The sequence below is a fragment of the Pongo abelii genome, chromosome 15 (genome assembly GCF_028885655.2).
Source record: "Pongo abelii isolate AG06213 chromosome 15, NHGRI_mPonAbe1-v2.0_pri, whole genome shotgun sequence".
Classification (NCBI taxonomy): domain Eukaryota; kingdom Metazoa; phylum Chordata; class Mammalia; order Primates; family Hominidae; genus Pongo; species Pongo abelii.
Genome location: NC_072000.2, coordinates 56,686,520 through 56,705,020, shown reverse-complemented (window position 1 = coordinate 56,705,020; position 18,501 = coordinate 56,686,520). Strand labels below are relative to the sequence as shown.

The 18,501-nt window shown below is 35.5% G+C and overlaps 1 protein-coding gene across 3 annotated transcripts in view; it reads left to right on the top strand.

Annotated features, from left to right (window-relative positions):
* ERO1A (endoplasmic reticulum oxidoreductase 1 alpha) overlaps positions 1-18,501 on the top strand; it is a 58,757-nt gene that overhangs the window by 26,482 nt on the left and 13,774 nt on the right. For 2 of the 3 annotated variants that reach the window (XM_024231855.3, XM_024231854.3), the window contains 7 exons: positions 668-744; positions 837-910; positions 6,066-6,186; positions 8,508-8,554; positions 11,068-11,079; positions 14,222-14,248; positions 14,364-14,456. In XM_024231855.3, coding sequence (XP_024087623.1) covers positions 668-744; positions 837-910; positions 6,066-6,186; positions 8,508-8,554; positions 11,068-11,079; positions 14,222-14,248; positions 14,364-14,456 — 451 coding nt within the window. The remainder of the gene's footprint in view (positions 1-667; positions 745-836; positions 911-6,065; positions 6,187-8,507; positions 8,555-11,067; positions 11,080-14,221; positions 14,249-14,363; positions 14,457-18,501) is intronic. The other variant, XM_054530671.2, reaches the window with a different exon arrangement.

Sequence of the window (18,501 nt, the reverse complement as noted above, 5' to 3'; positions counted from 1 at the left end):
ACTTAAGTCATTAGAAAAGTAGGGCAGTGCGTGTTGACCACTTGCTGCATGACTTCCTTATAACCTTGAAGATTGTATTAGTGTGCAGTGTAGTAATGAGTTATTAGAACTATATTCTTTATTTTGTGCACGATAGTAAATTGTGTTCCCCCCCCATAAAAAACAAGAGGCGAAGCGTTTTATTTTTTAGTTTCAGGAGGAATGTAAGAACTTAATTTTTTTCTTTTTAAGTTTTGAAGCCAAGATGAAGGTGCCAGCTATAAAAAGAGCCTCAGAGGCTGAGCGCAGTGGCTCATGCCTGTAATCCCAGCACTTTGTGAGGCCGAGGTGTGTGGATTGCCTGAGGTCAGGAGTTCGAGATCAGCCTGGCCAACATGGCAAAACCTGTCTCTACTAAAAATACAAAAATTAGCTGGGCGTGGTGACCCATGCCTGTAATCCCAGCTACTCAGGAGGCTGAGGCAGGAGAATTGCTTGAACCCAGGGGGTGGAGGTTGCAGAGTGCTGAAATCGCACTACTGCGCTCCAGCCTGGGCGACAGAGCGAGACTCCATCTCAAAAAAAAAATAAGATTAAAAAAAAAAAGAGCTTCAGATAACTTCTAAATTTTAAACAAGTTTTAAAAATGCAATAAGTTATAATCTATTTGTTCCCTTTTTCATTTTAGTATTCTGAAGAAGCCAATAATCTCATTGAAGAATGTGAACAAGCTGAACGACTTGGAGCAGTGGATGAATCTCTGAGGTTTGATTTTATTTTTCAGCAGTATTTCATGTTTCTTTATGTTACATACTAACTTAAAAAATAATGATGTTATTTTTTTTCTTTGTTTGAAGTGAGGAAACACAGAAGGCTGTTCTTCAGTGGACCAAGCATGATGATTCTTCAGATAACTTCTGTGAAGCTGATGGTATAATATTTTTGATAGTATGCATTATGTTTAAAATTATACCTAAGAAAAAAATTTTTTAAAATTATTTTAATCTGGGCATGGTAGTGTGCCTGTAGTCCCAGCTTTTCTGGAGTCTGAGGCAGGAGAATCACTGGAGCCCAGGTATTTGAATCCAGACTGGGCAACGTAGTAAGACCCGTCTCAGAAAAAAGTTATTAAAGAAAAACACTCAGACTAACAGTTTGGCGGTTCTTCAAAAACCTAAATGTAGAATTACCATATGACATAACAGTTCCTTTTCTAGGTATATACTCAAAAAAATTAAAGACAGGGACTCAAACGGATGGCAAAGCAATGTTCATTGTAGCCAAAAGGTGGTAACAACCCAATTGTCCAGCACTGTTTGAATGGATAAACAAAATGTGTTATATAAAACACACAATGGAATACTATTCAGCCAGAAAAAGGAATGAAGTTCTGATACATACTACAACATGGATGGACCTTGACAACATGCTAAGTGAAATAGGTCAGGCATCAAAGGACAAGTATAAATGATTTCACTTATATGAAGAGTAAACAATAGGCAAATTCATAGAGACAGAAAGTAGATTAAAGATTATCAGAGGTTGGGGTGGGTAGGCGTTATTGCTAAATGGTTACAGAGTTTCTGGAGGTGCTGGAAAAGTTCTGGCAACAGATAGTGGTGATGGTTTCACAACATTGTGAATATAATGAATCCCACTGAATTGTATACTTAAATGTGGTTAAACTGTAAATTTTATTATATCTATTTTATTACAGTTAAAAAAACTCAGTTTCTAGAAAAAATGTACCTCTTAAGTTTTGCAGTTCTATGTAGCTAGTAGTTTATATCATTTTGTATATACATTTTGTATAAATAGCTAAAATTTAGGGATTACAAAAACCTGCTTCAGTTATATTGCTGTTGGATTGTTATGTATTTTCCTTAATGATGGTCCGTGTTGCTTTTGGAGAAGTGAATATTGAACCGTTAGTTGAGTCTGTGATGTCTGAAGTTAAGCCAGAGTGCTGCTGCTGTTAAAAGCTAGGAGCCCCAGATTCATTAAAACTCTGATCATGGCATAGTGGTTCATGCCTGTAATCCCAGCTACTCAGGAGGCTGAGGCAGGAGAATCACTTGAACCCAGGAGGCAGAGGTTGCAGTGAGCTGAGATTGTGCCATTGCACTCCAACCTGGCGACAGAGCGAGACTCCGTCTCAAAAAAACAAAAAACAAACCAAAAAAACACCTCTGATCAAGATGTATAGATTTTCCAATTCTTCCTTTTTCTAGTATTTCCTTTTTCTAAGTTGAATTGTTAGCCTCTTAATTCGCTAAAAAAAATAAATCAAATTGAGCTTTGGTATTCTTCTGCGGCTCTTTTCTAGTGGACTAACGCTCTTTCAAAAATTAGTGAAAACGGGCCTGGCTTGTTGGCTTATGCCTGTAATCCCAGCACTTTGGGAGGCCAAGGCGGGAAGATTGCTGAGCCTAGCCTGGGCAACATGGCAAAACTCTGTCTCTACAAACAATACAAAAATTAGCCAGGCCTGGTGGTGTGTGCCAGTAGTCCCAGCTACTCGGGGGGTGGGAGGATTGCTTGATCCAAGGGGTTTGAGGCTGGAGTGAGCTCTGATTGCACCACTGTACTCCAAGCCTAGGACAGAGTGAGACCCTTTCTCAAAACAACACAACAAAAAATTAGTGAAAACAGTGATATAAATTCTTTTAATTATAAGCCAAAGATGCAACCTACAATCTCCATAAAAGAAGGTATTTTTAATTTTGTGGTTTCTTTTTGGGGAAAATTGCTTTCCTTAATGGAAACCATAGCCATGTTTTGGTATATACTTAGTTATAATTCCTTATTTCCAATTCTAAAATCTGAAAACTCTGAAAACTGAGCATTTCTCCGCCTGCATTTAGCACAGGCTCATTTAGTGTGAGTATTCATATGTTTCACTGTAGAAATATTTACATGTTTGAATAAAGATTGCTGCCCCAGGTCCAGCTGGAGTAATATGCAATATATGTTGCATGTACTGTATTACCTTTGTAAAATCTGGAAAGTTCATTCCAGCCAAGACACGCATCGTCCCAGGCATGTTGGATAAGGGGTATAGACCTATATCAAGTTTTGGACTAGTAAAGGAAGGGGACAAGATGTTCTCCTAACTCCCTTATTTTGCCATCTTTTCCACAAGGATTTTTTTTTTTTTTACCTTAAATATTGTTGTGAGATAAAACTAAATTTATAGTATGCAGCTATAATTTTTTTTAGTCCTCCAGTGTTAGAAAAAGGATGGTAATATTTTAACCTTCATTAACATCCTTTTGTGACTACAATGTGCAGCACCAAATGAGAATCAATGATTCGTTTCTTATATGGTAGAGTTTGGTGAATCACTTGCCCATTTGTATTAGTGTCTTCTGTTAAAAAAAGCTGAATATTTTAAAGTAAGCTTTAGCAGGAATAAATAATGGATGTAAATGGTATGTGAAATATAGAAAGTATTTTTAAAATCCTAATTGGAAATTTGAGCTTTTGTCAAAAACAGATTCTATTCAGTGATAGAAAACAGCACATCATATAGGTTTTGCAGAACGCATGTTTTCTGCTTCTAGGGCTGGATATTGGCATCTTCCTATAAGGGCCAAATGGGCTCTTAAATGTCTTTTCTTAGATTTTACAAAACATGTTTGACTAGTTTTCTATGAAAAAATTCAGATTCTATTCAGTGATAGGAACCAGCGCATCATAAAAATTCTTGGCACAAATATAATTATAGTATTATTTAATATGATTATAGTATTACTTTAAATATAATTGTATAATTATAATTATAATATTTATAGTATAATTATAAGATTTGTAATATTATATTAATATAGTAATATTTATTTTTTATAAGCTTGAAGAAGAATGAAGTATTTATAATAAGTAAAATTATGAGGCAACAAATGTTTATCTCTAGATAGAATATTTAAACATTTAATCATTTCTTGGTGGTTAGTTTTCTCAAAGTCCTGGATACTGACCATTGTTTATGTATTGTATTTTATTTCATTTTTATTTTTATTTTTTTTCCAAGTCAGAGTTTCACTCTTGTTGCCCAGGCTGGAGTGCAATGGTGCGATCTCAGCTCACTGTAACCTCTGTCTCCCGGGTTCAAGCGATTCTCCTGCTTCTGCCTCCCGAGTAGCTGGGATTACAGGCATGCACCACCATGCCTGGCTAATTTTGTATTTTTAGTAGAGATGGGGTTTCTCCATGTTGGTCAGGCTGGTCTCGAACTCCTGACTTCACGTGATCCACCCGCCTCAGCCTCCGAAAGTTCTGGGATTACAGGCGTCAGCCACCACACCTGGCCTGCTGTTTATATATTTTAAACATTAGGGTTTAAAAAATGAATTTATTATAATTTATATGTGGCAGTTGCCTTTAGTATTAATTGAAATGAACAGTTATCCATTCCTGAACTAGATGATTCCATGCTAATTTGTTTTTTAAGTCCTTATATTTTGTTTTTCTAGTTATTTTAATTGCCACTTCTGCATTGAACTCTGCTATTTTAAGATGCCATCATTGTACTGCTTCTAGAAGCAACTTTCCCCCTAATTTATGCTTCTAATATACTGTGAATTGGAGTAAAAAATAACCAAGCTTACGGTTTTTTTTTTGTTTTTGTATTTGTTTTTTAATAATAAAAATAGGTATAGTTGAGAGCTTGATGGACTCTCCTCTAAGCACTTTTGTGCTCATATTTTTGTCATTGACTTTGGTTGCATTGAGACCATTTTTGTCCACTTTTTCATTCTTTGTTGGCTCATACTGTTAAGCTTTATATATGAATAAAGTATTATTATAATACCAAATAATTTCCCAAAGCCACTGGAGGACTATGGCCCATCTTTTTTTAAGACACAGTCTCACTCTGTTGCCCAGGCTGGGGTGCCGTGGTGCAATCACGGCTCTCTGCAGCCTGGACCTCCTGGGCTCAAGTGACTCTCCCCCCTCAGCCTCCTGAGTAGCTGGGACCACAGGCACGTGCCATGATGCCTGGCTAATTTTTGTATTTTTTATTGATGCCTGGTGTTTCACCAGGTTGCCTGTGAATTTTAGAATGACTCCTGGGCTCAAGCAGTTTGCCCCCAGGCCTCCCAAAATGCTGGGATTACAGGCATGAACCATCGTGCCCACCCTGGGACCATCTTTTTTGTTTTGAAGTTATAACACATTATAAATGATAAATAAGTAACAGGGTCTGGATTCTAGCCTGGTTGTTCTGGCTCCAGAGCCCATGCTCTGACTGTTCTGTGATGTTGGATGTTTAGGTTGCTTCCAATTTTCCCTTTTATAAATAATGTTGACACAGAATCATGCTGCGTTGTAACTTTTGCTTTTGGCCAGATTGGTAGCTGATCCTGCTGGTGGTCATCTAAGAAGAAAGTATTTGGTAACAAGCAGTGTACGATACTAACACTCCTTCATTTACTGTAGTTATTGATGAACTGCTGTGGTTAATGTGGAGGGAAATGTATGTTATATTCTTTGTCTGAATAGCTTATGAGAATTGAATTACCATGTTTCTTTGATTCTAAAATTCACATATTCCTATTTTTATAATTGCTAAATCATAATGTTTTTATAGCCAGTGTGTACAATTAATGTGGCTGTGTGTGTTTCTCTCTCTTTTCCTTCCTTTCTTTTTTGAGATGGAGTCTCGCTCTGTCACCCAAGCTGGAGCACAGTGGCGCAATCTCGGCTCACTGCAACATCCGCCTCCCGGGTTCAAGTGATTCTCCTGTCGCAGCCTCTCGTGTAGCTGGGACTACAGGTGTGCACCACCACGCCCGGCTAATTTTTGTATTTTTACTGGAGACAGGGTTTCACCATGTTGGCCAGGCTGGCTTTGAACTCCTGACCTCAAGTGATCCGCCCACCTTGGCCTCCCAAAGTGCTGGGATTACAGGTGTGAGGCACCACACCTGGCCTCCTTCCTTTCTTTCTCCTGAAAAGTTGTTTTAAAATTCCTGACACGTTGTTATATTTGTGGTGCGTTAGAATCAATGGAATACAGTCTTGTGTAGTAGCTTTTTAAGGTAACTGAGGATAAGAAAGATTTAATAAGACATTTTATTTTACAGACATTCAGTCCCCTGAAGCTGAATATGTAGATTTGCTTCTTAATCCTGAGCGCTACACTGGTTACAAGGGACCAGATGCTTGGAAAATATGGAATGTCATCTATGAAGAAAACTGTTTTAAGTATGTGTCATTTTCATTTAGAAAAATTCCTGTAAGATGTGGTGATTTCTCTTTATAAACAAAATCATAATGATTTAATTCACTTTGTTAAAAGATGTATTTGTACAAAGAAACATGACTATTCATTAATCCAGCTTCCTTCTGGGGAAATATATAGACGTGAGTTTCCACAAATTTTTCCTTTTTTTTTTTAAGAGTTAGAGGAGTATTAGACCTTTATGGGAGTATTGTAGGCCCTTGACAAATGTTCCTTGGGTAGATTATAGGATCTCATTTTATAGATGAGGTAACCTAGAGCTGGAGAGGTTTACTTCATTTCCCAAGATCACACAGTGGCAGTGTAGAGAAAAGAATATACAACTCTTAATTCTCTTTTTGGTGCTCTGTACACCCCTTTCTGTGGCTTTAATTATTTTACAGTTAAATTGATTTCAGAGAACAATTATAATAGGTATCATTTTTGAGCACTCACTGTATTGTAGGCATTGTGGTAAGCATGTTATATACATTTTCTCCTTTAGTCGTTGCAATAACCCTGTGTTGCAGTCATCACTGTATTATAGACAGAGAAACTGAGACTTAGAGAGGTTAAATGATTTGTTTAGTGTCAAAGATCTAGTAAGTGAAAGAGCCCGCTTTGTACGGGGTAACCATTAGTCTGGAGGCAGTTGCTGATCACTGGGTGTCTGAGAAATGCTTCAGGTTACTCACATCTAAGCCTTGAGGCACTAAACTTTGTACTTACTGGTTTTTGGGAACAATGTATATGCGAGCACATTATGCTGTCTTAGAGATGGAGAGAGTTCTGGGAAAGTCTTTGGAGTTCCCAAATATGGGGATAATATTATATATTTCGCTTTTTATAAGTCAAATATAAGTATGAGATCAGTAATTGTGCTTACACCAATAAAATGTCAGACTGTGGTGTTTTTTTTTGACTTGAAGAATTTCTCCAGTTTGGAAAGTAGAGAGTTTTTATTAATTACTTTTTTCTGCCATGTATTTTATTTAAATTATCTTGACTATTATTAGAAATGTTTGATCTACTAACTTAAATATTTACTTTAAAGGTTTTTTTTTTGTTGTTGTTGTTTTTGTATTTTTTTTGAGACGGAGTCTCACTCTGTTGCCCAGGCTGGAGTGATGTCATCTCTGCTTACCACAACCTCTGCCTCCCAGGTTCAAGCGATTCTCCTGCCTCAGCCTCCTGAGTAGCTGGGACTACAGGCACGCGCCACTATACCTGGCTAATTTTTGTATTTTTAGTGGAGACGGGGTTTGGAGGTGGGGTTTCACCACGTTGGCCAGGCTGTTCTTGAACTCCTGACCTCAGGTGATCCACCCACCTTGGCCTCCCAAAGTGCTGGGATTACAGGGGTGAGCCACCATGCCCAAAGTGCTGGAATTACAGGCATGAGCCACCACGCCCAGCCCTGTTGTTGTTATTTTTAATGTGAATTAAGAATGACTCCGTCTCAAAAAAAAAAAAAAAAAAAAAAAAGAATCCATGAAGCATTTGTTAGATTTGTATTACTTTTGTAGTTATTTTCTTACTAATTTGTATCCTGATTCCCATAATTTCTAACAATATAAACAATGTATAAAGGGCTAAGTTAATTATATTGTGTATTTTAAAATATAGCTTACATATTCTGTTCTCAAATGACTCCAGTTTTGCAAATTTTTAAAATAGATGTTAAAACAATCCCTATAGTTTACTCTTAATACTAACGCATATTTATTTTGGGATTTAAAAGCACTTTAGTGACATAGTAACTCTCCAGAAAATTTCTATTTTTTCCTGCTGAACAAACAACTTTTATTTAAATTGTAACGAACTTAGCTACAGGGCAAATTGATGTGTCTAAAGATTACCTAAGTGGAAAATAATCTACACTATTTTTTTTCCATTTTTAAATTTTAATGCTTATATTGAATATTTTTTGCTTATTTGTCTTTCATTTAGGGGTACACTTTGTGCCATACACACACATATATACATAGATATGTATATATAATATATATAAAAACATAGTAGTGACTCCAAGAGAAGAGCTTGGCTGATGTTTTCTCTTCTTTTGTTTGAAGAAGTGATTAGGAAATGGCCTGCTGGCTGCTACAATGGGAAAAGATCAGGAACTATTATCGCTACAACAAATAGCCACCCTCCCTTAAAGCAATTAGAGGAAACTAAGTATTTTATAATCTCAATAAAACAATTTGATTTTGGATATTAAGCAGCTTTCTGAGATAATATCACTTAAATATAACATGATTGGTAACATATTTGTGTTTATATTTTTAATTCTTTTTACTTCTAGGCCACAGACAATTAAAAGACCTTTAAATCCTTTGGCTTCTGGTCAAGGTAAGTTACTTATTTGCATTGTTATATTATTTCTCAGCCAGGGAACTTTAATTCAAAGGAAGGGGAAGGCAAGATAAATGGCAGTAACAGTTGAGGTCATATAATCCACAGTCCCGTTTCCATAGAGTTATGCCTCACACTTGCAGAGATTGGTTGTTACATTATTTGTACTTAAGTAAAAAGTATGTTTTTTTTTTTTTTTTTGAGATGGAGTCTCACTCTATTGCCCAGGCTGGAGTGCAGTGGTGTGACTTCAGCTCACTGCAAACTCCGCCTCCCAGGTTCACACCATTCTCCTGCCTCAGCCTCCTGAGTAGCTGGGACTACAGGCACCCACCACCATGCCCGGCTAATTTTTTTGTATTTTTAGTAGAGATGGGGTTTCACTGTGTTAGCCAGGATGGTCTCGATCTCCTGACCTCGTGATCTACCTGCCTCAGCCTCTGAAAGAGCTGGGATCTCAGGCATGAGCCACTGCGCCCGGCCTACTAGTAAAAAGTATTTTTATAATGAAGTTCCTGGTATTAGATTATCAAAAAATAAAGATTAGGATATATATTTATTCTATATATTTTTGCAGACATAGTAAAGTGTCAGTTTTTTAAAAGTTTTACTCATCCCACAGATAAATAAATATCCCAAACTCTCAAATTTTTTGTAAAACTTGAAATTCTTGCAAATATTGGGCATTTGATTTCAACTTTACATGTCTTTATATCTTAATAACATTTTTAATATTCTATTTTCACTCAAGGTCTGGCTCAAATGCTGCTTTTTCCATAAAACTTTACCTGGTCCTTATAACCAGAAGTATTTCTCCCTCCTGATGAAGTAATCTGATGCACGCGTTTGTTTTTAATTCTTTGTTTTCCTCTTACGGCCTTTCCCACTGTGTAGCATTATTTTATTATTATTTATATATCTATTGATCTACCCTAGTACTCTGAACATATGGGTAACATTTCTCTGTTTTATCTCTCTATATAAATAATAGATGGAGTAGTTTGTTAGATACATGATCAGTGAAAATTGCTCTCTTCATTTAATGGTCTTGTCTACAATAGTGAAAGCCAGTTGTTCTTTCAGCAAATGATTATCCACCATTTACTACGTGCTCGGCACTGTCTAGATGCCAGAGGGGATATAAAATTAAAACTTACAAAAACCCTGCCCCATCTGTAATATGAAGAACGGTTTGTTGATTAAGCTATTTCAGTGTATGAGTTCAGACTTTTTCTTTAGAAATTATGTATCCTTATTCTCTTCAAATATGTGCTTACTGATAAAATCTTTAATGTGCTTTTAGCAAAAGTGTAAGGTTTTCATTTTTAAAATTTATTTGAAAGATGCTGATCTCAAATAGTTAATAAATATAAATTTCCTCCTAGAAGGGAATGAGATTGCATCATTCCCTAAATTCTGGCAGATTTCTCTTTCTTAGATTAGGAATGAAAAATCTTTAAATAAGGCTTTTGGGTTTATACAGAGTCACATGTGACTCAGTGGAAGCCATTGATTTAATATCAGATGAAATGCAAATTAATAGAAAAGAGGTGATCATTATGATCTCACATTATGATTTGATAAAGTAATTAAACACGTCACTTACCATAAAGATACATAGGAACAATTTAAATGTTTATCATTAGGGAGCTGGTTAAATGACTTATGGTATAGTCACATAGTAGAAAATAGCCATTATAAATGTTGCTGTAAATTTTTATTCATTTAAATCAAAAGGGACCAGTAACACAGTGAGGAAAAGCAGGTATCAAAACAATATGTATAATATATTTATAATTAATATATCTATAACAAAAAAGACATTCACTAAAATGTAAATAGTATTTATCTTTGAGCTGGGGAATTATTAATAATTTTTTATTTTGTCTGCTTCTTTAAAAACATATTTGCAATGATTATATATTTCTTTAATAAACCGATGGCATAAAAAAAGTGGGCAAAATTTTTGAAGACAAATTTTCAGTAGTAAATAAGCAGCTGCACACAAATTACTGTATTATGTATAATTTGAATCTTATAAATAGTCTGTGAAAATATTCCCGACTAAGGTTAAATATTATAAGGCCAGGCTGGAGATTTCAAAACAATAATAATAATATTTAACAGAAACTATATTATAGCTTTAGGATAAATAAATGTGGAAATGTCTCTGTCAGCCAAGTAAACTTAGGTCCTTAAGATATTGAAGAGTACTCTCAGGTGATGGATTAGTTTTTTCTCTCCTGTCAGGGTATATTAAATCTCACATGAGCTGAACCTCTTTATGTACAGTCATGGAGATAACACCATTTAGTCAAATCAGGCATAATTAATATCACCACCACATGGAGTTGCAGTCACGAGTGTCTCACTTTCAGATTTTACTTGTGTGAATGAACTGTTGGACTAAAACTAACCATTATTAAAGTCTTATTTTTATGAAAGTGTAGCATTATAAAAGGGGCACTGGAAGGAATTTATTTTAATAAACATTTTGTTTTGCTTTTCAGGGAAAAGTGAAGGTAAGTATAATTTCTTTATTATATATTACATATATGAATTTGTTTATACATTCAGATGTTTATTATAGCAAAGTTTATTTTTTTCTTCTCACCTCTAAACATCAGAAGAACTTGAGTTTTACTTATTTATCTGAAAGTCTGGAGGTACTAGCACAGATTAAGGGAAAGTGACTTTGTGTCTGGGTTCAGGCATTAGAAACAGCGTGCCTCAGCCTCTGATCATTCATTTGCACATTTTACCCCCCTGAATGTGGAAGCATGTCCACTCCCCGTCTTCCCCATTGCCTCAGGCCAGGGAAATGTCCTCTGTCTTTTACTGGTTGAACTCTAGGATCTGCTGGGTTTCATGTAGGAAGGTTCTGGGCATGATGAGTATTGATTTCAGAGCTGGCTTCTAAGGTTGATGCTGACTCATTGGATATAGGTGTCATTGCCAAGTCTAACTAATGCTAACAGTTTCAACATACATTAGGTTTACTTTGTGTTTTTGCTTTAAGGGTGAAATTGAAATGACATTTGTTATTCTTAAGACCATATGCTTAACAATATGAAAAGACTTAATGGTGCTTAGCTTTAGTCTATCTAGGTGAAATTACTGAAATGTGAAGTATCACTTTTCTTTCCCTCAAAATCTTCTATTTTCTGAACATAATTCTTAGGAATTGCTTTTGCATTATGTCTAAATAACAGAATACTAAAGTCTGATAACAATGCTATTTTATTATTGTGCTTTATATTATATTAACTGTAGTACCTAAATAAAATGCGGACTCAGAACTGTTTGGAAGAGGAATTGTTTAGCAGTGAGATGATTTTTCCAAAGATGCCTCGTATTTGCTACTGGTACATGTGATTCTATAATTTTCAGTTTTGAGTAACCTTATTTTACCTTGAGTATCAACCTAGTTCTATGCTATATTCTTAGCCACATTAGAGGAGGCTACTATGATTTTTCAGTTCTATTTGAAGACCTCTTATTATCAGAAAAAAGATCATTAACCTGTGGGAGCCATCCTTAGAGAAACTGTCTTATTACAAGTATTGATTTTGGCCAAATATCAAAGGGTTATTCCTGAGAGCTATCATATTAAGTGATTGTTTAGACCATAGTCAGGTCAACTTGAGAATAGGTACTTCAGGATTATAATATTGAACTCATTTCTTGGCTGGGCGTGGTGGCTCACTCCTGTAATCCCAGAACTTTGGAAGGCCAGGGCTGGCTGATCACTTGAGGCCAGGAGTTTGAGACCAGCCTGGCTAACCTGGTGAAACCCTGTCTCTACTGAAAATAGAAAAATTAGCTGGGTGTGATGGTGCACACCTGTGATCCCAGCTATGTGGGAGGCTGAGACGGGAGGATCACTTGAGCTCGGGAGGCGGAAGTTGCAGTGAGCTGAGGTGGAGCCACTGCCCTCCAGCCTGGGTAACAGAGCAAGACTCTGTCTTTTTTCTTTTTTTTTTTTTAAAAGGACACACACACACACACACACAAACACTGAACTGAAAATTTCACTGGAAGCCTAGGTCCTAAGCATTGTTATCCCCTAACTCCCTAATTCATGATCAAAAACTTGAAAAAAAGAACCCTGAAAATTTTTATAAGGAAATAAATTGCTTATAATCCCACCATCCCCAAATAATTAATAATAATAACTCTGTGCCAGGCACTTTTCTAAGCAATTTACAAATATGATTTTATTTAATTCTTTCACCAATCCTAGGGGTATTATTCCTGTTTCCATTTTATAGATGAAGAGAGGGTCAGCAACTTGACTAAAATAATATGATTTGTAAGTGGCAGAGTTAAGATTTACATCAGGTAGTTTGACTCCAGGAACCATACCCTTAGTTACTATCAGATACGCTTCTCTGCTAACATTTTGATATTTATGTTTTCTATATATAAGTAGTTTTGTCCAACACTTGTCAGCATTAAAGATGATCATATTTTTATCTTATTTGATAGGTAAAGTCATATATCTTTTGTTTTCATTTGCATTTTTTATTGCCCGTAAGACCAAACAATTTTGTCTGTTATTACCATATGTATTTTTTCCTTTGTGAATTTTTAAATTCATATTATTTACTTCTTTTTAAGGGGGGGCACTTTGGCATTTTTATTTAGTTTATGAGCTTTTTATATATTTAGGATCTAATCCCTGTGTCGTATTTGCAACATACATTTTACCGAGTTTGTTGTTTGCATTTTGCTTTTGTTTATGAAGTGTTCTGACAAATAGATGTTTTGAGTTTTTATATATTCCAATTTATTGCTTATTCTGTTTGCCATTCCTTCCATTATTTTTATGCTTGTTTGGTTCATTTTTAACATTACTGTAAGCAAGTTTAGTAGAAAACACTGTACAGTGTTTATCATCTCTGTAGCAAATGCATACATGAATCTTTACAGAGTTGTAATGATTATTTCTTATGCCTTTTGTATAATATTTCAAGTAAACATTTTTATGTATTGCCATGTTCTACATTCTTGCTATTTTCATAGTTGTATGTTATTTTACCATGTTAACTAGTTAGATAGTGTTTTATCAAGTTAATTTAGGCATTATCGTATTTGTAGAATTACTAGGCATTAAATATATTGACAATGATCTTATTAGGTCATAAGAATATAAGTGATATTTGGTGTTTATAACATTTTCCTGAATTACTCTTTTGAAATAGTGAATGGCATGTAATATTATCAGCTAAATACAAAATCGTACCCCTCCAATACTGTCTTATCATTTTAATTTTTTTCTAATTTAAAAAGCATGTAATGAATCCTTAATTTTCATGGCATGAATTATTATCAAGGCTAGGTATTTTCCCATTCTTGATTGATTTACTATTTAAATTCTGTGTTTTGACCTCATGTAAAACACTTTAACCAGAACGTTATGAGACTGGGTCAACCTAAGGCAATGCTAAAGCCTTTTAAAGACCAAGCAGCAGGCTGGTACTTAACTGAATCCATAACCTTTCTTCTTCCTTTCGAGAAATTGCAATTAAGACTTGGACTGTTAGGTTAAACAATCTTTACATTGCTGTTTGGTACAAATTTGCTATAATGCTTTAAAACTTTTGAAAACCTTATATTTTGGCATTTTTCCAATCTTATGACTTATTTTTCTTTTGATTTCAGAGAACACTTTTTACAGTTGGCTAGAAGGTAATTAGAAACTTTGAAATAAATTTCAGTGATGATTTTTTTTCTCATGAGATTAATTTTATGTCTACAAGTTTCACATATGAAATTTTATTTCTAAGTCACTGCTTTTTCTTAGGTCTCTGTGTAGAAAAAAGAGCATTCTACAGACTTATATCTGGCCTACATGCAAGCATTAATGTGCATTTGAGTGCAAGATATCTTTTACAAGGTATGTGACATTTACTTTTATTCAGTTTACTACTCTTAATTTTAGATATTCTTAAAATTTTCCTGGCATTTACCTGAATGGGAAAAGATTGACCTGATTGAATATTAGGCAGTAAAAATTCACTCTTAAATGATAGTAATCAGAAAGGTGGGAACTGTAGATACAACTGAACAGCTTAACATACTCTTAGCTCTCTTCACCTTCTTTTAAGAAGCTGCTCAAAATTGTCCATATCACTTTGGAAATATTCTTGTTTTCTTGTGGGAATTTAAATAGCTCCTAACAGCACAGTTTGCTATTTGATAGATATTATTGTATCAGAACCTTTTTATTTGTGTGCCTGTATCAGGCCTGGAGTTTAAATGGGTAAAAGCCTTTCCTGCTGCTGTTTATGCCTTAATACTGTTGAAAATGAGAGTGTGGTTGATTTTCATCAGTACCATATTTCTTCTGGAATTAAAGTATCACAACTCTGAGAAACAAAATATAGAAACTTCCATTTTATTCATTGATTGATTGCTTGATTGATTGAGACAGGGTCTCACTCTATTGCCCACTCTAGTGTGCGATGGCCAAAACTGGGGCTTAGCCTGGGAGGGCTCTTGGCTCTGCCCAGGAAAAAGTTTGAAGGCCAGCTGGTGGTGGCAGGGTACAGCAGCAGCAGAGGTACTGTTCCTCATGAAGGAGAGCTGCCCCATAGGCAGTGTGCCCAGAGAAGCAGCTTGGGGGCACTTCTGCAGCCATATTTATAGTCCACTTTTTATTATATGCAAATTATGAGGCAGATTATGCAGAAATTTCTAGGAAAAGGGTAGTAACTTCTGGGTCATTGCTATGGAAAGGGGTGGTAACTTCTGCATGTTGCCATGGGAATGAGAAACTGACATGGCAACCTGGTGGGTGTGCCTCATGGAAAGCTGCTTCAGCCCCTTCCCTGTTTTAGCTAGTTTTCAATTTGGTCCAGTGTCCTGAGTTCCACCTCCTGAGCCAAGTCCTACCTTCTACCTCATGACTACAGGAGCATGCCACCATGCCCAGCTAATTTTTTACAATATTTTTTGTAGAGACAAGGTTTGGCCATGTTGCCCAGGCTGGTCTTGAACTCCTGAGCTCAAGTGATTTGCCCATTTTGGCCTTCCAGAGTACTGGGATTATAGCCGTGAGCTACTATGCCTGGCTGTAAAGGGCGGTTTAAACTCATTAGTAATTTTACTGTTTTTTTTTTTTTTGAGACAGAGTCTTGTTCTGTCACCCAGGCTGGAGTGCAGTGGCATGATCTTGGCTCACTGCGACCTCTGCCTCCTGGGTTCAAGTGATTCTCCTGCCTCAGCCTCCCGAGTAGCTGGGACCACAGGCTCAGGCCACCACGCATGGCTAATTTTTTGTATTTTTAGTAGAGACAGGTTTTCACCATGTTGGCCAGGCTGGTCTCAAATTCCTGACCTCAGGTGATCCACCCGCCTTGGCCTCTCAAAGTGCTGGGATTACAGGCTTGAGCCACTGCGCCTGGCCTAAACTCATTAGTAATTTTAGATCATCATTTTCAAATTGTGTGTTTAGGTTTTATGAATATGTTTGTATTCAGAAGTTTGACTATTATTATTTTTTCATCTTTAAAAAAGGAAATTTTAGTATTTTCCATCACATGAATGAACTTGGAGGACATTATATTTGTCGAAATGAGCCAGACACAAAGATTATTATTTCATGATTTCACTTACAAAGGGATTCTAAAAAACTTAATCTTATTGAAGTAGAGAGTAAAGTGGTGGCCACCAGACACCAAGGTATTTAGGAGACAGGAGGGTTTGAAAAGATGTTGATCAAAAAATACATAATTATAGTTAATAGAATAAGTTCAAGAGATATTTTTGTACAGCGTAGTGACTATAGATCAAAATAATGTATTTGTAGTTTTGAAAAATGCTGACAATGTCACTTGCTCTTGCCACAGAAATGTTAACTATGTGGCCTAATTACCTAGAATTAAGCATTTGACAATGTATATATACTTCCAAATATTATGTTTTACAAAATAAATATACATTTATTGATTACAGATGGTAATGGTATGAAAGCCACTGAAAGGGCAGGCGTTGCTTATGGTCTTATGACTGGCCAGTTTGTGAACACAATAAACAAGTTTGCATTAAAAAAACCCAGAAAATTGTTTAATCTAAAAGTTGCCATGATCTTCAAAATTTTTCCAGAGAAAATGACCAAGAAGTTGACTACAGTTAGGTGACTAAGAATATAAACTGTAGACACCTTCACCCACTAAAAAAAAATCACATAAAATAAGAGTGAGAAATTCCTCTGAGTTGTAATATCAATATGGAAAAGAAATATTATTTCAGATTTCATATCCACAGAGATCATTTTATTATTTTGCAGACTTTAACATTCACAATTAAAAATAAAAGATTCTACACGGAAACGTTGTGCTGTAAGTGTATCATAGAACATGAAATTTAAAATTCTTCAGTTACCATTAACTCTCCTAATACTTTAATTTCTATGATATATTTTTTAGCAAATTTGATGTGTGTCACACTTTGTGTAAGAATTTTTTTTTTTTTTTTTTTTGAGACAGAGTCTTGCTCTGTCGCCCAGGCTGGAGTGCAGTGGCGCAATCTTGGCTCACTGCAACATCCGCCTCCTGGATTCAAGCAATTCTCCTGCCTCAGCCTCCTGAGTAGCTGGGATTACAGGCATGTGCCACCACGCCCAGCTGATTTTTGTATTTTTAGTAGAGACGGGGTTTCACCATGTTGGTAAGGCTGGTCTCAAACTCCTGACCTCGTGATCCACCTGCCTCGGCCTCCCAAAGTGCTGGGATTACAGGTGTGAGCCACCACTCCTGGCCTGTGTAAGAATTTAATAAGATTTTCCTTTTACAAACAGAGAAAAACAATGCTATGTTATTTAATCGTCTCACCTGTGGACAGGCTTGCCTTTTATCTTAATTAACTGATCTGAAAGTTATATTGATAAGCAAACTCTCTAGTTAAAACCAATTTTTGAGTGCATTAAATAAATACCAACTTTCTCATCAAAACCTACAAAGTACCATGTAAAATGACATGGCATGAAGACAACAGTGAGAAAACTGTAGCCATCACACAGAAAAAGGAGAAGGGCTGTGATGAATACACAGTTAGAAGACACATAATAGGACAAACAAAACTAAAGATAACTAGGAAATAAACAGAATTTCTCTTAAAATTCAGCAAGATTTAGCTTTGCAGCGTGGAAAAATGTTATCTCCACATGAAGAATCAATCTTATTTCTTCACTATTGATATTTTCCTTCTCTGACTTGAACTTACAAACTAATTGTAGCAGGAATATTTATGGCTTATCATGGAGCATCTGTTACACAGCAAGTACTGTGTGTTTGTTTGCTACATTTATATATAAAAAACATCCTCATGACTTCTGAAGCATCCCTAGTTCTTACCTGAACAAATTGGCTCAATAAATATATAAATTTACTTATGTCAATTATAATGAGAATAAAATAAGTAAAAAAAAATCCGGCTTATGTAGAATTCTTCAATTAAAAGAACAAATGGAATGTCCTAATTAAATAAAATATATACACAATTTTGGAAATACATCTAAAAATTGTTTTGTGTGCACTACTAAATTTTATAAAAATCATTCTTGTTAGTCATGACCAGCTCACATAATGAATATCTCATAAACTATAAAAGAAAAAATTATAAGAGACAAGAAAATTATAAGTCTAGCATGAGAACCAGGCAAAGAAAAACAGAAAATGTTCATGGGGAAATTCTGAATCATAAGTCAGAAGATTTTACAGTAATGAATTTAATAAAAAGCAGAGTATAGATTTGCTTTCAGCATTTTTGAGGTTTTCAGTTTTCTAGTAAATTTGTCACCTTATTAAGATACTTGTTTTGTTCCAATATTGCTCTATTCTTCTGAAAACAGATACAAACTCATGCTCACCCAAACACACTTACTCTATAATTTTCTTGCACCTAAGGTCTATTTTTAGAGTAATATATGTGCATAGCTA